Source organism: Rhinopithecus roxellana, chromosome 1 (assembly GCF_007565055.1).
Source record: "Rhinopithecus roxellana isolate Shanxi Qingling chromosome 1, ASM756505v1, whole genome shotgun sequence".
Lineage (NCBI taxonomy): Eukaryota > Metazoa > Chordata > Mammalia > Primates > Cercopithecidae > Rhinopithecus > Rhinopithecus roxellana.
In genome coordinates, this window is record NC_044549.1 from 89,524,835 (window position 1) to 89,548,636 (window position 23,802).

The 23,802-nt window shown below is 37.6% G+C and overlaps 1 protein-coding gene across 3 annotated transcripts in view; it reads right to left on the bottom strand.

The window, feature by feature from the left end:
- The window catches only part of RAD18 (RAD18 E3 ubiquitin protein ligase), an 85,010-nt gene extending 61,208 nt beyond the window's left edge, over positions 1 to 23,802 (bottom strand). For all 3 annotated transcript variants that reach the window (XM_030927294.1, XM_030927303.1, XM_010369903.2), the window contains exons 1-4: positions 23,662 to 23,802; positions 19,048 to 19,129; positions 8,191 to 8,252; positions 6,882 to 6,952 (exon numbers count right to left, since the gene is read on the bottom strand). In XM_030927294.1, coding sequence (XP_030783154.1) covers positions 6,882 to 6,952; positions 8,191 to 8,252; positions 19,048 to 19,129; positions 23,662 to 23,712 — 266 coding nt within the window. In that variant the 5' untranslated portion in view covers positions 23,713 to 23,802. The remainder of the gene's footprint in view (positions 1 to 6,881; positions 6,953 to 8,190; positions 8,253 to 19,047; positions 19,130 to 23,661) is intronic.

Genomic DNA, 23,802 nt, shown 5'->3' on the forward strand with positions numbered 1-23,802 from the left:
ACCTAATCTCCAACCATAAGTAACTTTAAAATCTGAACAAAATATAGGGATATAGTCTGGATGTTGTCTCCACCAAATCTCACATTGAAATGTGATTCCCAGTGTTGGCGGTGGGACCTAGTGGAAGGTGACTGGATCATGAGGGCGAATTTCTCATGAATGGTTTAGCACCATTCCGTTACTGCTGTCCTTGTAATAGTGAGTGAGTTCTCTCATGAGATCTGTTTTAAAAGTGTGTAGCACCTCCCCTCGTCTCTCTCTTGCTCCCACTCTCACCATGTAATATGCTGCCCCTGTCTTTTGTTTTCCACTGTGATTGTAAGCAGCCCAATACCTCACTAGAAGCCAAGCAGATGGCTTGTACAGCTGCAGAACCATGAGCCAATTAAACCTCTTTTCTTTGTAAATTACCCAGCCTCAAGTTTACTTTAGCATTCTTTACATTACTTAGCAATGTAAGAACGGCCTAACACACATAAAAAACAACTCTTTGTAGGCACTGGATTGAAATCAACACACGGCTGCAATGCCTGAAAAAGAAAACATGAAGTAATCCAACATTTCCTCCAAGACTTTACCCTGGAAACATTTTCTAGGAATTGGGTATTAATGTGAAGTCTAAACAGGAAACATTGATCTTACTTGGTAGAGAAAATAAGAGATCAGAGTTCTGGGCAAAGCTGGCCAGGACTGAGGGGTCAGAGTGCTTTTGACATGTGGCAGCTACTGAAAGGGAATGCCAGAAGTCTGCTTAGAAACTCACATCCATTCGTGCTCATCTCCAGGGCTGCACATGATTAGACAAAAACACAGGAGACCCACTAGGAAGCTGATACTGGTAAATTAAAATCCCAAAGGTCAGTGCTGGAAAGTTAGTTGTTCTCAGCCAAAGCTGAGAAATCTTGGTGATGATCATGGACATTCAAGTGAGATCCCACAAAGGCCACACCTGAGAAAAATGGACCACACTGAAGAAATACAAACAAAGCTCAAACAGACCTAACCTAAGAAAACATTATACCAAGGCTTGAAAGAACAAAGATGAAGAGCTAGTGATTTAACTGCCTGTTAGAACAAAATGTGTCATCTTTCAAAAGAAGACAATTCACAGCTTCTACAACATTTCAACCACAATGTTCAGCACACATTTTAAAATTACTGAACATGCAAAGAAGCAAGAAAAAGTAGCCATTAATCAAGAGATAAAATATTCAATAGAAGCAGACCCAAAGGTAATCCAAAGAATAGCATTTCTAGGTAAGGACTTCAAACTATGATAAACACATTAAATAAAAAAAAAAAAAAAGAAAGAAAGAAAGAAAGAAAGAAAGAAAGAAAGAAAGAAAGAGAAAAAGGATAAAAAGATAGTGTATTATGGCAAATAAAATCCATTAAGAAAAGAATAAAATGAACCTTCTACCATTGCAAAATGCCTTATCTAAACTGGATGAGCATAACAACACACAATACAAACTTGAAGGCAGGTCAATAGAAAATATCCAAACTAAGCACAGAGAGAAAAATTAATGAAAAAGACAGACACAAAAAAGTATGAGATATTGGGCATAAATAGAAGCCCAGAAGGAATAGAAAGAAAGAATGGAAAATCAGCAATACTAGAAAAACCAATGGCTGAGAATTTTCAAATCTGATGGAAAAAAAAATCAACCCATAGATTCCACCACTACAGAATTTACATGAAACTCAACAGAAAGATAACTAGAAAATCTCCAAATGTTAAGAAATAAAGCACCACACTTCTAAATAACCCCACATGTCAAATCACAATGAAAACTAGAAAATATTCTAAACTGAATGATAGCATGAAAGGTTGCCAAAACTGTCCCTGGAGGGAAAATTATTGAAAATAGAAAAAGTAAAAGCCACTACTCTAAGCTTCCAATTTAAAAGGTTAGGAAATGAACAGCAAACTAAACCCAAAGAAGGGAGGAACTAATAACAGATACTAGTGAAATAGAAGAGATATCAGGAGAAAACAAGCAAAGCCAAATGTTGGTTCTTTGAAAAGAATAACAAAATTATTAATCCCTACTAAGACCGAACATGAAATAAATGAGAAAATACCAATTACCAAAACAAAGACTTAAAAGAAGACCTCATTACAAATCCTATAAAAAAGATAATTAGAGGATATTACGAACACTTTAAAACAATAAATTTTAAATTTTAGATAAAATGGACAAATTCTTTGAAAGGCACTATTCATCAAAACTGACAAAGAAACAGAAAACCTGAAGAGCCCTTATTATCTATTAAATAAACTGAAGCTATAATTTAAAACTTTTCCACAAAGAAAACTCCAAGCCCAGATGGCTTCACTGGTAAATTCTACCACATATTTAAGGAAGCTTTGTTTATATTTCTTCAGTGTGGACATGGTGGCACATGCCCATAGTCCTAGCTAATTGGAAGGCAGAGGCAGGAGAATACCTTGAGCCCAAGAGTTTGAGGTTACAGTGAACCATGATCATACCACTGCACTGCAGTCTGGGCAACAGAGCAAGAAGAAGGGAGGAAAGGGAGGAAGGGAAGGAAGGGGAGGGAGGAATAGAGGGGGAACGAGGAATAGAGTGGGGAAGGAAAAAGGACGTGGGAGGGAGAAAGGAAAGGAGGGAGGGAGAAAGGAAAGGAGGAAGGGAGGGACGGAGGGAGGGAGGGAGGGAGGGAGGAAGGAAGGAAGGAAGGAAGGAAGGAAGGAAGGAAGGAAGGAAGGAAGGAAGGAAGGAAGGAAGGTCGGTCCGTCTTGTCCATCTGTGAACTATACAATAACCTTACCTCTTCAGAATGGGGCTAAGAATCAAGAGTCAAAATAGGCCTTTGGGTAGACATGAGTAGCCATTAAACCTATGCAATCAATTCCATAGACTTCTGTAACTAAAGTCCCCACGATGCTAGTTCTGATCAGAAACATGTAAACAGCAGTCTAGAATCATTTGGCTAAACAAGCAGAGGCCCACCCCCCAAACACAAATTCTTTTTATAGCACCTTAGGGTATCAACACTATTGAAAATATAGGCAATATATAATAATAATAATAATAATAATAATAGGAATATTTTTAGGTTCCTTTGTTCTAGGTATTATGCTGGATATCTTTTACTATAGCTCTTCATTTCTAATCCTCAAGGCATCGACAGTATTATTCTCATCTTTTTAGATGAGGAAACAGGAGTCGAAGAGGTTAAACATCTTGATCACAATCACATTAGAACTAATAGGGCCTAGACCAATTCTGCCTGAATTCAACATCAGTATGCTTAAACTGTACAATAAAAAAGGTGAAATTATATTCTACTTCCTCTTTGTGAGTTGCTGAGGGAATTTTACTTCAATTGTCATCTAAAATGTTTAAATTCTTAAACTTGGAGTATTTGCAGAAAAACTTATCCCTTAATGGTGGTTAAACAAAAGCAGTAAATGATGCTCTCTACTCTCAATTTGTAAAAATAATAATAGAGATGGACACTGACTACAAAAACAGAGAAACAACATTCACTTAACTCAAGAATGATGCTACACTTACACAAAAATATTCTAATAAATGTTCAACAACAGGTTAAGAACATTATTTTAAATAAAACTAAGTCAAGGAAAAAATCATGCGTTCTTTGAAAATAAAAGTAAAAGATCAGATGAAAATATAAGAGCTATATGCAGCCTTGTATCTGAAAACCTCTAAAATTATTTCCAATATCCTTTTTATATTATTAAATTTAGAATATTAAATATTTAAAAATCATAATGGCACATAAAATGACAATGACAAATGAGAATGCCAAGAAATGAAATTGACAGACAATATAAATATCTTATATTTTGGTCATAGGATTAAGCTTCCTCCCTTATAAATCTTAAACCACAGTTCAAACAAGTAATGAAATTGACTAGCTTGAATTTCATCCCTCCTAAGTTTGCAAATGAAGAACCACAACACTTTACCCATGACAAATGTTCACCACAAGGATGATGCTAGGAAGAGCAGCAATTCCAAGAAGGCAAAGAGAGAGAGGAACAAACGATATAAACCATCCCAACTCTACAAATAATGCTTCCCACCCTACCACACCCACTATAATGAACAATTAAATCATGTATTCCTTTCGGGAAGGAGAGGGGACAGAGGAGAGCTCAACCATTCCATGACCTCCCTTTAAGTTACACCAAAAGGTCTGTGAATCCAAAGACCTTCAACAAGGTCTTTCAACAAACAGATGCTGTTATATGCAAGGCTTCCTTTATCCTAGTAGGGAAGTTGTTATGCTTTCAGTACTAGCTGAGGAAAAAAATAAGCCTTGAGAAAAACAGGCAATCAATTCCCTTTTAAAGGCATGGTCCCTTCCTCTCACAGATTTCAAAAACTTACTGGTGAAAAATGCTAAGAAAAAAAGTAGCTTTAATTGGGAAAATCAGAGAATTTTAAAGTTTCTTAATCTAGGAAAGTATGCCATCTTTTTTAAACTACACCATCTTTTTTTCCTTAAGGAAATAACCAGCCAATCTCTAGACGTACATGAAGTTAGCTCAGAGTACAGTCGGCCCTTCACATCTGCCAGCTCCGCATCTGTGGATTCAACTAATCACAGAGCAAAAATGTTCAAAAAATAATAAAAGTAACAATACAACAATAAAAAATATGTAAATTTTAAAAACACAGTATGACAACGATTTATATAGCATTGTATTAGGGCTATAAGTAATCTAGAGGTGATTTGAAGTATAAGAGAGAACGTCCATATGCAAATACTATGCTATTTTATGTCAGTGACTTCAGCATCCACAGATTTTGGTATTCTCGAGGGTCCTGGAACCAATCCCCTTGACTGAGAGACAACTGTACTAAATTTGATCATTTTTAGAATGCAAACCAATAAAGAAATGTGCAATTCTATTGAAAGAAATCTGTTTATATTTTTTAAAGCAACATAAGGTACCTCCAAGAATGTTCCAACAAGCCTAGAAGTCCCATCCAGTCACAAGCCGTATAATGATGCTTTGTTCAACAAGAGACCAAATACATGGTGATGGTTTCATTAGATGATAATGGAGCTGAAAAATTCCCATTGCTAAGTGACATCTTGATAATCCTAACCCTGTGTGGGCCTAGGCTAATGTGTGTGTTTCCATCTTTTTTTTGAGACAGAGTCTTGCTCTGTCACCAGGCTGGAGTGCAGTGGCATGATCTCGGCTGACTGCAACCTCCGACTCCCTGGTTCAAGCGATTCTCCTGCCTCAGCCTCCCAAGTAGCTGGAATTACAGGCATGTGCCACCACACCTGGCTAATTTTTGTATTTATAGTAGAGACAGGGTTTCACCATGTTGGCCAGGATGGTCTCAAACTCCTGACCTCGTGATCTGCCCACCTCAGCCTCCCAAAGTGCTGGTATTACAGGCATGAGCCACTGAGCCCGGACTCCATCTTCATTTTTAAGAAAAAGTTTAAAAAGGAAGAAATAATAACAATTTTTAAAACTAGAAAAAAGTTCACAGAATAAGGATATAAAGAAAGATGCTTGTACAGCTGTATGATGTGTTTGTGTTTTAAGCTACGTGTTATTACAAAAGAGTCAAAAAGTTAAAAAAAGTATACGTTTATAAAATGTAAAAGTTACAGTAAGGTTAATTATTAAAGAAACTTTTTTATAAATTTAGTGTAGTCTAAGTGTACAGTGTTTATAAAGTCTACAGTAGTGTACAGTAATGGCCTAAGCCTTCACATTCACTTGTCACTCACTCACTGACTCATCCAGAGTAACTTCCAATCCTGAAAGCTCCATTCATAGTAAATGCCCTATAAAGGTGTATGGCATTTTTAATCTTTTATACCATAGTTTCACTGTACTTTTTCTATGTTTAGATACACTAATAGGTACCACTGAGTTGCAAATGCCTACCGTATTAGCTATAGTAACATGCTGTACGGGTTTTGTTACCTAGGAGCAATAGGCCCTGCCATATAGATTAGGAGTGTAGTAGGCTACACCATGTTGGTTTGTGTAAGTACACTCTATGATGTTCACACAACAACCAAATTGCCTAATGACACATTTCTCAGAACATATCCCTGTTAAGCAACACATGATTACACTTAACTACAGGGGCACCTGACCACTATCTAAACACAGTATGCCCTTCATAAAAATTCTTGCTTGACTTGCATGATTAAAACTAAAAGTAATCCAAGATATTGAAACATGGCTTTTCATATCCCTTTTGGTGACCAAACTCACTTTCACACATTCATGCATTTGACAGGAAGTAAAGTTGCAAATCTGAGCTTTATAAAGTACAAGCAATTACATATTTCAAATGCCATACCATTTAATACATGCTGAATAAATCAGATTAAGAATAGATTAATATATACCAGACAGAATCAATTACAGATATGTGTATATACATGAGTTAGTACATACATATACATAATATACATATATTACTTAGCTCTGCCCATTGAGAGGGCCTAGAAGCAATGACACCCCAGTAGCAACAAGCATACCCAGCACCAGATCCTGGTCTCTAAATGCGATTCTCCAATAGGAGGAGCTCCTTGGAGAAATGGCTGATTCTAGGGCTTGGGCAGGAAAAGGAGTATCTTTAGAGCACCCAAAAGTAAGGAAGCCCTCAAATCTGCATTTTAACTCTTAATTATTCTCTACTACAGGAGAATTTCTGTTAAGTACAGGAGAAAATCTTACTCTAGTAAATTTTCCATGTGTGAACAATGACTACTGTTACTTCCTTTCTTTGACTATAAAATATGCAACCCTGCATTCCCTAATCCAAAGGTGCACAAAGTAAAGAGAGAACACATATAAAAGGCAAAAGTAGTTAGAGGTTAGTCACAAAATTAAATCATACCGTGCAAAATTCAAGCTTTTTACCAGTTCATCTAATATGCGGTTATTTTTCAGATCCGGCTCTGTGACAGTCTAGAAAAAACAACAGATGGAAAAAGGTCAAAAACAATAATCAAATTGTCATAATCTTGTTTTTGAAAATGTCTGACCCATCCTCCTGAGGTTCTCCATCCCACTAAGTCTTCTAAGGCGGCCTTAAAATAAAGTTCATTTATCTCATGCTAATATGAAATTTTAAAACAGTGAATCAGTATCTGCTGACTGGAAGTCTGATAAAAGCTCTCCAAAGCTTCTCTTATAATCATATATATTCTGTACTGACTACAATCAAACCTAATATAAGCAAGAATCTTTCTTCAAAATGCCAGCACTCAGCTTTCTCAAAAATTTCTCTGGAAAAACAGAAGAGAAGTGTTCTTTTAAGTACTGACATTGGGAGAGGCATTAAGTGTTCAAGGAGAATTTTAAAATAAGAATGGTTTTCAGGAATGCAAGAGAAAAGTGATAAACCCAGTACTTATTTGGTATGAATGGTACACAGTTTATTTCAGTGATGAGACCATCTTGACAAAAGCAGTGTAACATATTGTAAAGATCTTAGACTTGAGAGCCAAATCACAAAATTTCTTACATAGAGAAATAGTTTTGCAAGGTTCAGTGACACCCTGACACCACGTACCTACCAGAGAGGCAAAACTAACCAAACTCCTCACCTAGTCCTAGCGTCGGCTCTGTCAGACCTCACCTGTCTCTTCTTTCTTTATTCCCACTTATGTTTAATTACCCTTTTAGTCTGCTTTTCCACCTGTTCCCACTACCTGAAAAGTTTCAGAAACAATAACAACAAACTTCCTAGTGTTTTGCCTGAAGCTCTGGTAGGGGAAAGACCTAAGGGCACAGGTAGGCTGGATTAAGTCCAACGGCCATGCATATTTTTCTGCACAAATACTTAGACCAGTTCTTTGCAAATGAATAATCCTACCATCAGAGTTTCTACCAAAGTGAGAAATTATTAAAAATTAGAAGCCATAAAAACATGGGTCATAAGAATTAAAGAGTGCTACATCCTGAACTTAAAATTAGTTTTTACTTCCTAAAATACATTTAGGTTTTCAGAAATCTTAACAAAAAACTGAACAAAGCCCAGCTCTTCTTACATGTACTTTAGAGGTCCTTTCCGAAAGTGTCTTTCATATAGCTTAATTCAGTAACTACACATCACCCTACATATATACAGGCTTTTATGCATACACAAAGCAAAAATATTTGCAGCAGTCAGTAAGTTTTCAAAAAAGGAAACAAAAACTCACCACACAACAAGTTGGACACTGAGTTTTATAGGACAGAAATTTTCTTATACAGAGAGAGCAGTCTGCAAAACACAAAGTGCAACATAATGTTAACGAGGTTATACTAACACAGGAATGTGACTTCTAACAAAATCTTAAGCCCTAGACTATTTCCATCATCTAAGGTGTATCATCATAAGCTTAAATTTCTAGTACCTCTACGCACACTTACACATGTGATTAAATAGCATTTTAAGGAAAGGAAAACATAAATATTGTAAGTCCTTAGGATACCACAACTACACAAGCAACATACATCACTCTGTGTCCTCCATCTGCAAAACACAGGAAACATACATGCAAGACTTGAGCTGTATAAACTTGCCAGGTATCTCTACTGCTTATCATTTGAAAATGTAAATTTTGAAATAATATATATAAACATATTAAGAAAAAATATATACCCAGGTTATCAAATTAGGGACTTCTATATCTTAATTCTGTAAATAATATCCTCTGTCCCACATTTAACAAGTACTTTTGTGGCAGGCACTAAGAACAATATATATAAAGGAAGGTTCTTGACCTCAAGGAGCTAATAAAATAGTGAAGCAATTACAGCATAATTCAGCATAATATAGCCTAACAATTTAAGCAGAAAATGGGCATAAACTAAATTCACAACACTCAAGGCAGTATAAAATATTCTCCCAGTCAAAGAAAAAGCAGATGTGACTAACAGAATGGTACCTTACTAATTACCTAAGCTAATTTACTAGTAGCCCAAATTCAGCTGGATTCTGTTTAGTTGAGGAGGAGACAGTATAATTTCAGTATACTGTATAAATTCAGGATTCTGTTTAGTTGAGGAGGAGACAATATAATTTCAATGGTATGGATACCCAGGAAATAAGCAAGTCTTGCCAACCTAAGAGCATCCCAGGAGGAAAAACAAAGAAACACATTATGAAAAGGATAAAACAGACAACAGGTTGAGTTCTTTTAGGAAGCAAAGAGGAATACAGGGGACCAAGTCGGCATGTAAGGGGCTTGGAAGTCACCACTCTGTCCTAACAACAAGTAAAAAGCTGAACAAACTGAAAAACCAACAACTTTTCTTAGATCCAGCAGAAAAGCAGGGTCACAGGGCAAACTGCTGCCCCCCGAACTGGGGAGAGACAGAGGTAATACAGAGAATCACAACTTACTGGAACACAAACCCACAAAGAGAAACCTCCATGGGAACCAGAGAAGAAACCTGTGCTGGAATCAGTGCTGGAGTGGGAGAACCTGAGCTGTAATTGACAAATTGCTGGCGGCTCAGTGCCGGCAAGTCTGAGCATTAAAAACTCCAGGGAACCCTGTCATTGCAGGGGTGGGGAGGATGTCCTCATACTTCTGTGAGTTTTAGTTCCAGGAGTTCTTCTAAGTTCTCACAGTGAATATTGGAGAAAAACCCCCTAGTCCTTCCAGGAGTAGGAGGGTAAAAGTAACCATTTCTAAATAAGTCAGAGTAGTCTGTTTTTTTGTTTTTGTTTTTTTTCCCTTCGAGATAGAGTCTAATTCTGTCACCCAGGCTGGAGTACAGTGGCACAATCTCGGCTCAGTGCAACCTCCGCCTCCTGGGTTCAAGTGATTCTCCTGCCTCAGCCTCCCGAGTAGCTGGGATTACAGGTGCACGCCACCACACCCAGCTAATTTTTGTATTTTTAGTAGAGATGGGGTTTTGCCATATTGGCCAGGCTGGTCTCAAACTCCTGACCTCAGGTGATCGCCCACCTCGGTCTCCCAAAGGGCTGGGATTACAGATGTGAGCCACTGCACTGGCCCAGAGTAGTCTGTTCTTAACAAAGCCCTCCCTCAGGAGAAACTATTTTACCAGAGCCTAATCTACTGGAGTTTTATCAGAGCCTAGCTGACTCTGGAAAAAGGAAATACACAACTGCAGCCCTCTAGACTGCAGATAGACAGCCCTCTATCCTGTCCCATCTAAGGAGGGGAAAACTGAGGAGCACTAGTGACATTCACAGTCCAGGGCAAAGTTCGCTAAAAGACCTAATCATAGGACTACAGAATGTGTCCCCTCTGCCCATACCTAAAGGCCTATTTACTGCAGTTCCTTTTACCCAGTACATCATTTCCAGTTATTAAGAAAAAAATCACAAGGAAAAATACACAGTTTGAAGAAACTGAGCAAGCATCAGAACCAAAGTCAGATATACTAGAAATGTTTAAATTATCGGACCAGCAATTTTTAAAAATTATATGCTAAGGGCTCTAATGGAAAAAGTAGACAACATCAAGAACAGATGGGTAACATAAGCAGAGAGGTGGAAATTCTAAGGAAGAATCAAAAAGGAATGCTAGTGATCAAAAGAACCACTATAACAGAATGCCTTTGATAGGTTCATTAATAGATTGAACACAGCTGAGGAAAGAATCTCTGCGCTTTAGGACATGTCAATGGAAACCTCCAAAACTGAAAAGCAAAGAGAAAAGAAAAGACAGGAAAAATGGAATAGAATATCCAAGAACTGTAGAACAACTACAAAAGATGTAACATACACATAATGGGAAAACAGAAAGAGAAGAATGAAAGGAACAGAAGAAATAGCAATGGCTAATAATTTCTCCAAATTAACGTTAAACACTAAACTACTCATCCTGGAAGATCGGAGAACACTAAGCAGGATAAATGCAAAAACAAAACAAATAGACACCTCAGCCAATCAAATTGAAACTACATAGAATCAAAGATAAAGAAAAAATCTTGAAAGAAGCTGTAGTGGGGGCCTTACCTACAGAGGAGCAAAGAATGACACTTGACTTCTCACAAACCACACAGAGAGTGCAGTGAAATATTTAGTGTTGAGAGAAAAACATCACCAACCTAAAACTATACCCTGAGAAATTATCCCTCAAAAGTCAAAGAGAAATAAGGACTTTCTCAGACAAATACAAATTGAAGCAATCTGTTTTCAGTAGACTTCCCTTGCAAGAAATGCTAAAAGAAATTCTTCACAGAGGAGGAAAATAATTTAGGTCAGAAACTCCAATCTACATAAAGAAAGGAAGAGTACTGGAGAAGGAATATGTGAAACTGTAATAAAAACTTTTTCTTGTTAATTTAACAGGTAACAGTTTGTACAAAAATAATAACAAAGTATTCAATTATGGATGCTTATTATGTATACGTATATAAAAATGCATGCTTATGAATGCTTATGCATAAGTGAAATGAATGACAGCAATGGTACGAAAGACTAGAGGAAAGAATTTCTTAGCTCGAGCTGCCATAACAAAATACCACAGACTGGGTAGCTTAAACAACAGAAATTGTTTTCTCATGGTTCTGGAGGCTAAAAGTCCAAGATCAAGGTGCCAATATGGTCAGTTTATGCTGAAAGCTGTCTTTCTGGTCTACAGACAACCACCTTCTCACTGCGTCCTCCCACGAGGGGGTGGGGAGAGACCATAAACTCTGGTATCTCTTCTCATACGGACACTAATCCCATCACTAGAGCTCCACTTTCATGACCTAATTTAAACCTAATTATCTCCCCAAGGCCTCATCTTCAAACACCGACACATTGGGGATGGCGCTTCGCCATAGGACTTTAGGGGGGATAAAATTCACTCCATAGCATTCCACCTTTAACCTCCCAAATTCATGTTCTTCTCAAATGCAAAATACATCCATCCCATCTCAACAGCCCCCAAAGTCTCAACTTATTCCAGTACCAACTCTAAAGTTTAAAATCTAAAGTCTCATCTAAATATCACCTAAATCAGATATGGATGAGACTCAAGGTATGAATCATCCTGAGGCAAAAATTCCTGTCCAGACTCATTCTCTTCATTACCAATGCTATTCTCTTTATACTAAAAGAGTCTCCTGAGCAATACTGTAAGTCAAGAAATCCTAAAACCTGGCTGCTCAGCTCAGTCACCTAGGGAGATTCATGTTGGTTTTACCTTAGTTTCCCAGACTCTACCCCCAGTCACAGTGATTCAATGGATTTTGGTCAGTAAATCACATCCTTAATATGTGATATTGATTCAACGACAACAATTTTTTAAAAATTAGTAAGTTGTTACTATTAAGTTGAATTATATGAAACTGACATTTTTGGTTAAGTCAAAAATGGACAAATACTGCAATTTCATGTGGTTCAAACAAACACTGCACTTAGTATGTGCTCTGTTCTAGGCACTTTACATGTATTAACTAGCTTGATCCTTACAGCAACCCTGAGGTTGGTACCAATATTAGTCACATTTGACAAGAAGAAAAATGAAGCACAGGGCTCAGCCAACTTGCCAAAGATAACAGAACTAATATGTGGCAAAGGCAAGCACCACAGTCCATACTCTTAAAATATTTTTTAATACACTTTTTTAATATACTTTTTAAAAATATACTTTTAATATGTATTTTTAATATACAGTCCATACTCTTAATATGTTTACTTAAAATTACAGATGCTCCTTGACTTAACATGGAATTACATCCCAATAAACCCATCACAAATTGAAAATATTATAAGCCAAAATGTATTTAATATACCTATCTCTAACCTGGGAAAAGATTAAAATTCAAAATTCAAAGTATGGTTTCCACTGAATGTGTATCACTTTCACACCATCGTAAAGTTGAAAAATCCTAAGTCAAATCATCGTTAAGTCAGGGACTGACTATATCTATAAATATTTGTTTATAATAAATATATACTGTACATTTACACTATAAATAATGTATACTTATATAAATATGTACTATGTGTAGCTATATAATATATACTTATACAACATATTGTGTATATATAATATATACATGTTACTATTGTACCTATATAGTATAAGTATACATTATATATTATGTATACTTATATCAATTAAATAATATTTAATTAATAAGGTCACATGTGCCTTTTAAATTAGTTTTTATAATAAGGCTGCTGCTTTCTTTTCTGCATAATCTTGTATATCTTTCCTTTCCTTTTCTTTTCTTTTGAAATGCAGAGAACCAGATATGGAGTCCTAAGTAGATCAAGCCCTAGGCTTAATTTCAGTCTACTAGACTACTACCAAATATGTACTGGTAAGCTGCAGGCCAGCATAACTTATTATCTAGTGGGCAACTATGACAACCTTCCATTCAAGGGAGAACAGCTAAAGAGTTCTGAATTCATGTATTCCCAGAGGGCTTCATTTAAATCACCTATGAAGTTTGTCTTTCCATCCAAGAGAGTCCAAAAAAGATGTGTGGGTAGAGTGGGAGATGGTATAATAACAACAATGAATTAAAGAGTAGTTTCACAGACACAGCCAAGCCTTGGGAGAGGGGCCATCTCTAATCCCAAGCAAGATACAGCAATCTGTTGGCTTTCAAACATCAAAAGAGCCTAGCATCTCAACAGTAAAAAGGAAATTTCTAAAACTTAAACTAATCCTTGTCGTATGAAATCTTAAGGACTTTATGAAAAAAGGAACTTTTTACAAAGAAACATCTAAAGTGTCCAGTTAAAAGCAAAAACTCCAGTTTCCAGTGTGAAAAGAACAGGAGGTCCAAGAAAGCTGAGAAGGTTGGCATCTGCCTCCAGTTTTAATGTTAAGGGACAGTTAGTTGATAAGAGAATAACATCCCTCCAACTAAAGACTAGCATTTCAGAATTTCCAGAAGTGCAGCCCTGCATAATTGTATGTCCCTTTTGTATGTGTAACTATTTCTCTTCTCCTGTCTTGTTTCACAGTGCTGCTTCATGAGAATATAAAAGAAGACAAACATGTTTATTATATGCCTAACAGAATCTTATGTTGTCTCTTGAATTAGCAAAGGTTTCATAAGTGGAACATTTCATATTTCAGTGTTTTTAAAAAAATGAAGTAGAATTGCTTTTTACGGCCGGGCGCGGTGGCTCAAGCCTGTAATCCCAGCACTTTGGGAGGCCGAGACGGGCGGATCACGAGGTCAGGAGATCGAGACCATCCTGGCTAACACGGTGAAACCCCGTCTCTACTAAAAATACAAAAAGCTAGCGGGGCGAGGTGGCGGGCGCCTGTAGTCCCAGCTACTCCGGAGGCTGAGGCAGGAGAATGGCGTAAACCCGGGAGGCGGAGCTTGCAGTGAGCTGAGATCCGGCCACTGCACTCCAGCCTGGGCGACAGAGCAAGACTCCATCTCAAAAAAAAAAAAAAAAAAAAAAAAATTGCTTTTTACTCCTACACAATCTTTGATTAATTTTTTGAGTCAAAATCCACAAAAGGAAAAAGAAAAAGATTGCTGGCCAAGCTTTAAATAGTGGTAATTTATCAGTGTCCACAAGCCAATTATTTCATCTAGGTGCAAATATTTTGATCATCTTCCATTATCAAGTGAGAAAAATTATACAAGTGCAAAGAAAATTGGCACTTCAGCATATCAGTCTATTAGCAAGACCATTTCTCACTTAATGGTGTTTCATGGGTTGGAGTAAGTCTGCTCCCTCTTGCCCCCAAAATATTCTTTAATAGCACAAATTTAGATCAATTTAATTGACCTGCATTCTGCCAAGGCAACCCACTCACACCTTTGTACCTGCAGAACTACAAATGTAGTGTTTATTACTCATATCCACAAACCTAAACAGAACAAAACAAAATAAGATGATTTAAAAATGGTAAATCATGAAAAATCTAAGAAGCAGCAATAAATACCTAGGAACCTAGGATTCTGGATCACCAATTCTAGTCAATCCAAGATGATATCAGAACATGACAGACCTGGCTTCTACTAAAGCCCTGGGGGCTTTGTGTCTTTAAAACACTACAGACCCAGAGCAAATTTTAGACATGATGGGACTTGTGACAACTGGTGTTGAGTAGAAAAGGCCTACTGAATATTGAGACTTCACAAGTGAAAAAAAAGTGCTCATAAAATAAAAAAATTATCATTACTGAAATGTCCCTCCACTGACTTCCTCTTAAAGAATGGCATAAGTGACAGCTATAAGTCATGAAGAAGCCAGCAAAGAACATATATCCCTAGGGAGGCAAACAGAAGACAAGCACTTACATTGTGGGGGCTACTTGAGAAACTGGTTTCTGAACTGCCTGAATCTACACACTGACAGAAAAAGGAACCTGGTTGAGGGCCACTGAGAACAAAAGCAAAGGTCTGGACTAGTACCACACTCACTGGCCACTGTGCCTCCCCCAGCTCAGCAAGGAAGAGAAACCCCCAACTTTCTGCCTGGGGAGAGAAAGAAGGGAAACACGGTCCAATGTTCAAGCTTTTCCAAGAGATGCCCATAGGACTGGCTTCTGTCTCGCCTCACTAACCATGAACCCAGCATGTTCTAGGTGAATGCAGTCTGCTAAGAACAAAAAAGAGCTGGGTAGCTTGCTACTGATCCAGAGGACCCATAGTACAGCAGACAGAGGCTGATACAGCTCTGCGGCTTATCTTGGGAGGGGAGGCAGGGAGAGAATAGTAGAGTGTGCGACCAACATTTGACCTTTTTAAAGGACTGCCTATGGGGACAGTTTCTGTCTCACTCAACTTGGGTTGCTTTGGATCAGCATACTTTAGATGCTTGAGGGCAGCTGAAAACAAAAAAGAGGTCAATGGCTTACATCAACTCTGGAGAACCTGCAATACCATGGACAGACACACGAAAGAGAAAAATACCAGCTAATGAAAAAACTGATCAAATCTCTCTACTTGGGAATTTATAATCACAAGTCCAGGGAAGACACATCCACAGAAAAGGCTTAAGAGGCCCCTAGAATCTGCAGTCAAGCTGACTAGTAAAGGTCTTTCTCTATATGGTAGTGCCCCCTTATCCACAGGAGAGACATTCCATAAACCACAGTGGATGCCTAAAACCACAGATAGTACCGAATCCTATTTATACTACGTTTTTTCCTATACATACTTACCTATGATAAAGTTTAATTTATTAATAAGACACAGTAAGAGATTAGGAACAATAAGTAATAACATAGAATTAAAACAATATACTATAACAAAAGTTATGTAAATGTGGTCTTTCTCTCAAAATATCTTGTGGGGTACTGTAGATTGTACTGTAGATCTTAGCAACCTCAGCATACAATTTTCTTTCCTTTCCTTGTTAAGAACTTTCCTCTTTTCACTTAAAGGAAGCATTTTATAATTTCTCTTTGTCATATTGAATTGCCAGCATCACTACTTGTGTGCTTTGGGGCTACTATAAAGTAAAATAAGGGCTACTTGAACACAATTACTGTGTTCTGCAACACAGTTACAATTACTGCCATATTGCAACAATCAATCTGACAACTGGGTTGGTCACTAAGCGATTAACAGTGGATGGCATATGTAATATTAATACACTTGACGAAGGGATGATTCCCTTCATGCGCAGGATGGCACAAGATTTCATCAGTGCTTTACTTAGAACATCGTGCAATTTAAAACTTATGAATTACTTATTTTCAGAATTTCCCATTTAGTATTTGCAGACTGCAGTTGACCACAGGTAGCTGAAACCACAGATAAGTGGGGAATACAGTACAAAGCCAGTCTGTAACAAAGCCACTGTGAGGGAGTGAGGCCCTATCTCCCAAACAAAACAAAAAAAAAACAAAAACAAACAAACAAAAATAATGTTATTAGCTATGTTACAAACTAAAGGAAGAAAATCATATGAGCATCTCCATAGATGCAGAAAATACTTCACAAAATTCAACACCCATTCATGATTAAAAAAAAAAAATTCTCTCACCCAACCAGGAGTAGAGAAGTGCCTCAACTTGGTAAGTTTATGAAAACATATTAAGAATATAAAAAAACTTACAGCTAACATCATACTTAATGGTAAAAGACTGAATGCTTTCCCCATAAAATTAAGAGTAAGGACAGGATGTCCATCCACACCACTTCCAACACTGTACTTGAGGTACTAGCCTGTGTAACAAACAGAAATACAAAGGCGTATGATCAGAAAGGAACAAGTAAAACTGTCTTTACCCACAAATGACATGATTGTGTATGCAAAAATTTCTAAGGAATTAACAAAAAATATGCTGGAATTAAGTGAATTTAGTGCAGTCAGAAAACAAAAGGTCAATATAGTTATATTTATTTGTGCAAGGTCTGTGCAATGAAAATCAAACAACACTGTTGAGAGAAATAGAGAAGTATATCATATTCACACATTGAAGACTCGACATTGTTAAGATGTCAGTTCTCCCAAATTGATCTCTAGATTCAATAAAATTCTAGTGAACATCCCAGCAGGCTTTTGGTAGAAACTGACAACCTGATTTTAAGTTATATATGGAAATGCATTTAAAATGCAAAGATCCTAAAAGAACCAAAGAAAAAAAAGTTGGAGGGCTTACAACGCCTGACTTCAAGACTTACTACAAAGCCACAGTAATCAAGATAGTGTGGTACTGGCACAAGGATAGACATATATGAGTCTAGCATATAAGCATTTAAAAATACTGTACCTTGAGGTATTTACTGCAATAGGGGCTATCCTATCATTGTTCAGGAGCTAGACAAACAGTTTACAGATTATTTAGGTTCATGCTCTTTCTTGTCCTCTATTTTCAAGTTGATTTATCTTGGAAAGCTAAAAAACAGTAAACTTAGGTCTAAAAAAATAGTTTTAGTGGGCAGTAGTTTTGGTGAAAAAGTTTCTAAGATCAATGGAACAAAAAAGTCCAGAAATAGACTACAGATGGCTAGCTGAGGTCATACTGACTGAGATGCGGAGAAATTTATCAGATAATGAAAATGTTCAGTATCTTAATTGCAGTAGTTACACAGCATACACATTTGTCAAAATTCATTAACACTTTTATACTTTAATGCGCACTTCAAATGGATGTATTTTATTGCATGTAAATTATACCCAAATAACGATGATGCTAAAATATATTTTAAAACAATCTCCAAAACTTAACTTGGTTTTTAATGCGAATCTGTCTGGAAGAAAACTAACATTATTAAGGACTCATAATGTGCCAGACAGTGAGTTCTGCACATTTAATTCTCACAAACATTTTCTGAGGTAGTAATTACTCACCAGATTTTCAAGAGTCAAGCCCAAGGATGTCTCTAAAGCCTGTGTTTCCATCACTGTGATCCTCTTATTATGTCTTCTCTACAGAAACTTTTTCACCAAAGCTACTACCAACTAAAACCAATTTCTTAGGCCTAAGTTGACTGTTTTTTAACTTTCCAAGATAAATCAAAAATAGAGGACAAGAAAGATCATGAACCTAAATATCCTAAATAACCCATAAACTGTGTGTCTAGCTCCTCAACAATGACAGGGTAACTCCTATGCACTAAATATCTCAAGGTACAATATTTTTAAATGCTTATATACTAGACTCATAAAGAGAAGTACAAACAAATTCCAACAGGAGTCTTTCCAGCATCACATAGCAGTTAAGTTATAAAACTGTCTGTAATAAAGCCAGTGATAGAATTCTCCCACTGGGGAAATATTGCTACAGAATTTTTAAACTTTAAAATTCTATATCAACTACTACTTGATGGAACCACCTATCTGTTACCCTATTAAAAACAAAAATTCTGAAACTTAACATCAAAAAGCACTTTGGCAAATAAAGAACCACTTATTGTGACCAAAAATTTTACTGCCATAAATGCTATAAAAGGCATAAAAATATCAAAGAGGAACGAGGTAGAAAATATAGAAGCCTTGTAAAAACCTTCAATATTCAAGAGGAAGGCAGTGAAAAAGACCTTCTGAAAAACTACAAGATAGAAGAGCTAAAGGTGAAACATAAATATGTGCACGTATCTTTGGTGTTAAATTAACACTACCTCATGTAAAAATCACAATTTACTAACTCACAGGAACAAAACATACTTACAGTTATGTGAACACTGAGGTATTATCATTGCAATGTTGAAATACTCGAAGCAAATTCCACACCGCAGCAAATCATCTATTGTCTGTAATGCAAATATGCATATATACGTATCAGAAAGACATCAAAATTGGAAGTCTTGTCACAAAACTTTTTCTCTATCCCCTAAAAAAAATTCAAATTCTTTGTCAAATACACAAATTCAAAAGCTAACTCCAGATAAACTGCAAGGGATCTTGATAAATAAAGAAAAACTTCTCTCATATGACTCTTATACATTCAGTCTCAGGTTGCCCAAATCGCTTTAGACAACTAAAGATGATGGTGCACCGATTCTTGTGCCATATTGTCATCCCTTCACATAAAGGCTACTGTACTTCTGTTCCACTTCTAATGCACTTCCAGCTCTTAATCCAAGCCTCCTCCTCTTCAGACTTCAATACTTAGCCTATAGTCACTATTGGGTGAAAGGTGGCCATTGCCACCACACAGGTTAAGAATCAAATCAAAGAATGTTAAAGCCAAACACTGGAAACTGTCTAGTCAAAAGAGGAAACTGGTATCAAGAGCAGGCACAGAATAGTAGGCATTAGTCAAGTCAAGACCAAAATTCCTGTCTCCCTTCTGGCAGTCTAGTGCTTTCTGCATGGTACTACACAATGGAGCCAAATGAGGAAGCCGGGAAAGAGCTGGGGCAGTGAAAGCAGAGGAAGGGAAAGTGGACAACTTGGAAAGAGAGATGTGTGCCAACCTGGAATGCAATCCAAAAGGAAAGGAACTACTTTTGCAACTTAAAATCTTTCAAATTGTTTAAAATAGTATTCCATTCAATAGAAATATTTTTTAAAAGGAGGAAGCTCTCGGCGGGAGGATCACTTGAGTCCAGGAGGCGTAGGCTACAGTGAGCCCACATCACACCACTGTACTCCAGCCTGCATGATGCTCTCTTTCATACTGGCATGAAAAGATTGCCAAGATAAGTGAAAAAAGGAAATAAGGTACAGACAGTACATATTCTATGCAACCATTTTTTTTAAAGGAAGAGGTGAATAAGAATGTATTCTAATAAGCCTAGCATGGTGGCTCTTGCTTTTAATCCTAGCACTTTGGGAGGCCAAGGCACAAGAATTGCTTGAGTCCAGGAGTTCGAGACCAGCCTGGGCAAAATAGCAAAATTCCACATCTATAAAAAATTTAAAAATTCGTTGGGCGTAGTGGCACATGCCTATAGTCCCAGCTACTCAGGAGGCTGAGGCATAAGGATTGCTTTAGCCCAGGAGTTCAAGGCTGCAGTGAGCTGTGATTGTCACTGCACTCCAGTATGGGCGACCATGAGACCCTATCTCAAAAAAGACAAAAAGGAAAAAAGAATGCATTCTGTTTTCATTGTAAATATAAATAAATTATGAGAATCTAAACAAGAAGTCATAAATAATGATCAGGGCCAGGAACATGGTAAGAAGGAGACTTTTACTTTTTATTTTATGTGTATTTTGAACCATGTTAACCTATTACCTGAATTTTAAAAATTTAAACAAAAAAAGACTAATGTCACTAACGGTTCATATGATGAAATATTAGGCAGTCATTTAAAAACATGCTTTCAAAGGATAATTAATGCCATAGGAAAATAAAAATCAGAAAATAAATCTATGCCAATAATATATAACAACTCTGCAGTTTAATCTTCAGAGCAATCTTATGAAGTCCACAGCATCAGTATCCCAATTTTAAAAATAAAGCCTACTGAGTTCCTAAGTTGGCTGGATCAAACCCAAGAAGTTGACTCCACAGTGGTCCCAAATTTTAAATGCATAAAAACCAAAGGAAAATAAGGTAAAATGTTAAACACTGGTTCTCTGGGTAGTAGAATCATGGATGGTTTTATTTTTCTCCTTTATCTTATTCTAAATTTTAATTTTTTTCTACTGTGTACACATATTACATTTACAATCTGCCAAAAACAGTAAATTTTTGTTAAAGTAAAACCTGCCAAAATCTTCCATTATTGTGGATGGTGAGCTGTCACAGACACAAAAATTAAGAGCAGAGGCAGGCCCAGAAGCCAGAACCAGTCTATCATATCACACTTTCTTTTCTTTTTTTTTTTTTTTTTTTTTTTTTTTTGAGACGGAGTCTCACTCTGTCGCCCAGGCTGGAGTACAGTGGCCAGATCTCAGCTCACTGCAAGCTCCGCCTCCCGGGTTCACGCTATTCTCCTGCCTCAGCCTCTGGAGTAGCTGGGACTACAGGCGCCCACCACCTCGCCCAGCTAGTTTTTTTGTATTTTTTTAGTAGAGACGGGGTTTCACCGTGTTACCCAGGATGGCCTCGATCTCCTGACCTCATGATCCGCCCGTCTCGGCCTCCCAAAGTGCTGGGATTACATCATATCACACTTTCTTATCTATGCCATCCTCTTCTGATGGAGGAATTATTCTGAAAGATCTGTAGAGCACAATTTGTGGAAGTTGACACTATATCAGATGAGCTATTTCTGTTCAAATTTCTGGTCATGTCACTCCAAGACAGTAACATGCATATCACATGTGCCTCAACGAACCAAACAAAAAATGATGCCTAAATAGAGAGTGGCCAGCAGATCCCCCAAAATTTCTTTACTTTAGAGCAAGAGAAAGTGAAAGAGAGAAGTAGAAAATGGGTGGAAAAATGTAATAATTACAAAAATATTCTTTAAGTTTTTGGGGTTACAGATTCCTTTGAAAATTGGATGAAAACTATGGACTCTCTTCTCAGAAAAATATACATACAAAAATTTTACAAATAATTTGAGACTCCAAAGTCTTTCTGTGGATCCTAAGTTAGCAACCATGCATTCTGAGTCAGACTTCTATTCAATAAAAGAAGTAACTTCAGTCAGATCTGCTTCTGGGATCTGATAGTGCTTTTTCCTGGAAGAGTTCAAGCAAAAATTAAGTGAGAAATTGGCAAATGTGTTATACAAGAGGTTAAAACACTGAAAGGGGCTGGTTTTCTAACCTTAAGATTCCATGATTCTAACGTGAGCAAAAAATATGGGCTCAATCAACTCTCTGGTTGAACACTGACTGAACACTCTGTGGTGCCAAACTCTATATTCAGTGCTGTGGTGAGACACCAAAGTCAGAGAAGACATGGAACCCACCTCTAAAGAACACTGAAATTGTGGGAATATGTCAAGTATGCTTAAATCTACAAAGCAGGAGCTTTACAGGTTACAGAGCTCTTTTACTTTCCTTATCCAAGTCAAGCTTCATGACAACAAATTAAAAGGGGAGAGAAGCACTTAACACAGTGCTAATAATAATAAAATATATTCATTGAATGCTTACTACATTCCAGATACTTTTAATCAAGCAGCAAATATGTGAGCACCCACTTTGTGTCAGGCACTGCATTAAGCACGTGAATACACAGCAGAATCTGTGCCCACATACATCAACTAATTTATTTAATCAATCCTATGAACTGTTTATTTTTGTCTCTAATTTATAGTTGAAGAAATTCAGGCTCAGAGAGGTTAAGTTACTAACTGAAGGTCACACAGTTAAGAGGCAGAGAGGAGATTTCACCCAGGACCACTGGAACTCTTATCTGTGCTCTTCTCCGCTGCATCCTGGTGCCAAGCCCACCATAACTTCAAAACTACAGTTTTCCTGGATCATTTCACAATGTCAGCCTCCCGTCACGCAGGTATCTCAAGTCCGCAAGCACTCTAGACGTCACTGATAACAGCAGGAAGAACAAGGTTTAGCCTTCACTTAATTCTAAAGTCAAATTTATGAGTCCGTGGGGCAGATACTATAATCCCCAAGTCTACAAAACTGAGGAAGAGAAGAAAGCTATCTTAGCCACTGTCAGAAACGGAGATAATCACAGAGCAAGAAGAAACACCAAGCAAAGTGCATCTGCTCCTGAGCAAATCCAGGGCCCACCGCTACTGTAAATGGAAACTGGTATGCCTTGCTAAAACCGAAAGTGGCCACAAAAATAAATGTTATTTAAGTGAAATCATTAGATGCAATGCAAGATCAGCGCTGAGCCTGAGTCCTGATCTCTGTTTAAAAGACAGAGAGACGAGCAATTGTTAGAGAAGAGTGAAGGTGTGTTAGAGAGGAGTTGGGGCAGTATGTCACAACAAACTAGCACTAGGTTTATTGAGAATAATCAGAAGAAATGAAAGAGCGTGTAAAGGAGACTACCTGCTCGGCTACGTGATTACATACATGTTATCTGATAAACTTTCCACCCAAAATCCTGTCCGGTGTCACTGTTCGGTGCTTGACACAAAGTAAGCTTTCAGTAAAGATCAGCTGTCGATGTCATTGTTTAGAATAACTGCTCTTCTCCATGTTATTGTTGGGATTGGATCGCAGAATATCTGGTTCCATAAGACTGCCAACCTCAGCTCACCAGGCTTGTCCTTGGCACTTATCAGAGGAGTAAACTGAGACACAGAGCCACGCGGTCGGCTAGTGGCAGAGCAGAGCCGGGTACCCTGGCCCAGGGCTACGCTCGCGCCTCATCCTTTCTCCTTAAGGCGAGGACATCCTCCTCAAAGGGAGGGACCTCCCCTCGAAGACACCCGGGAGCTCCCAACCTCTCCGAAGCACTCACCTTCATGACTGCCAGGCCCGGAGGCCACTGAGGCTCGGTCAGGGAGTCCATGGTCGCTCCCGAAGATGCTAGGGGTCCGCCACCCACTAGCCTCTGGCGCTCCAATACCACTCGAAATTCCCCGCGCTACCGCATTACGTC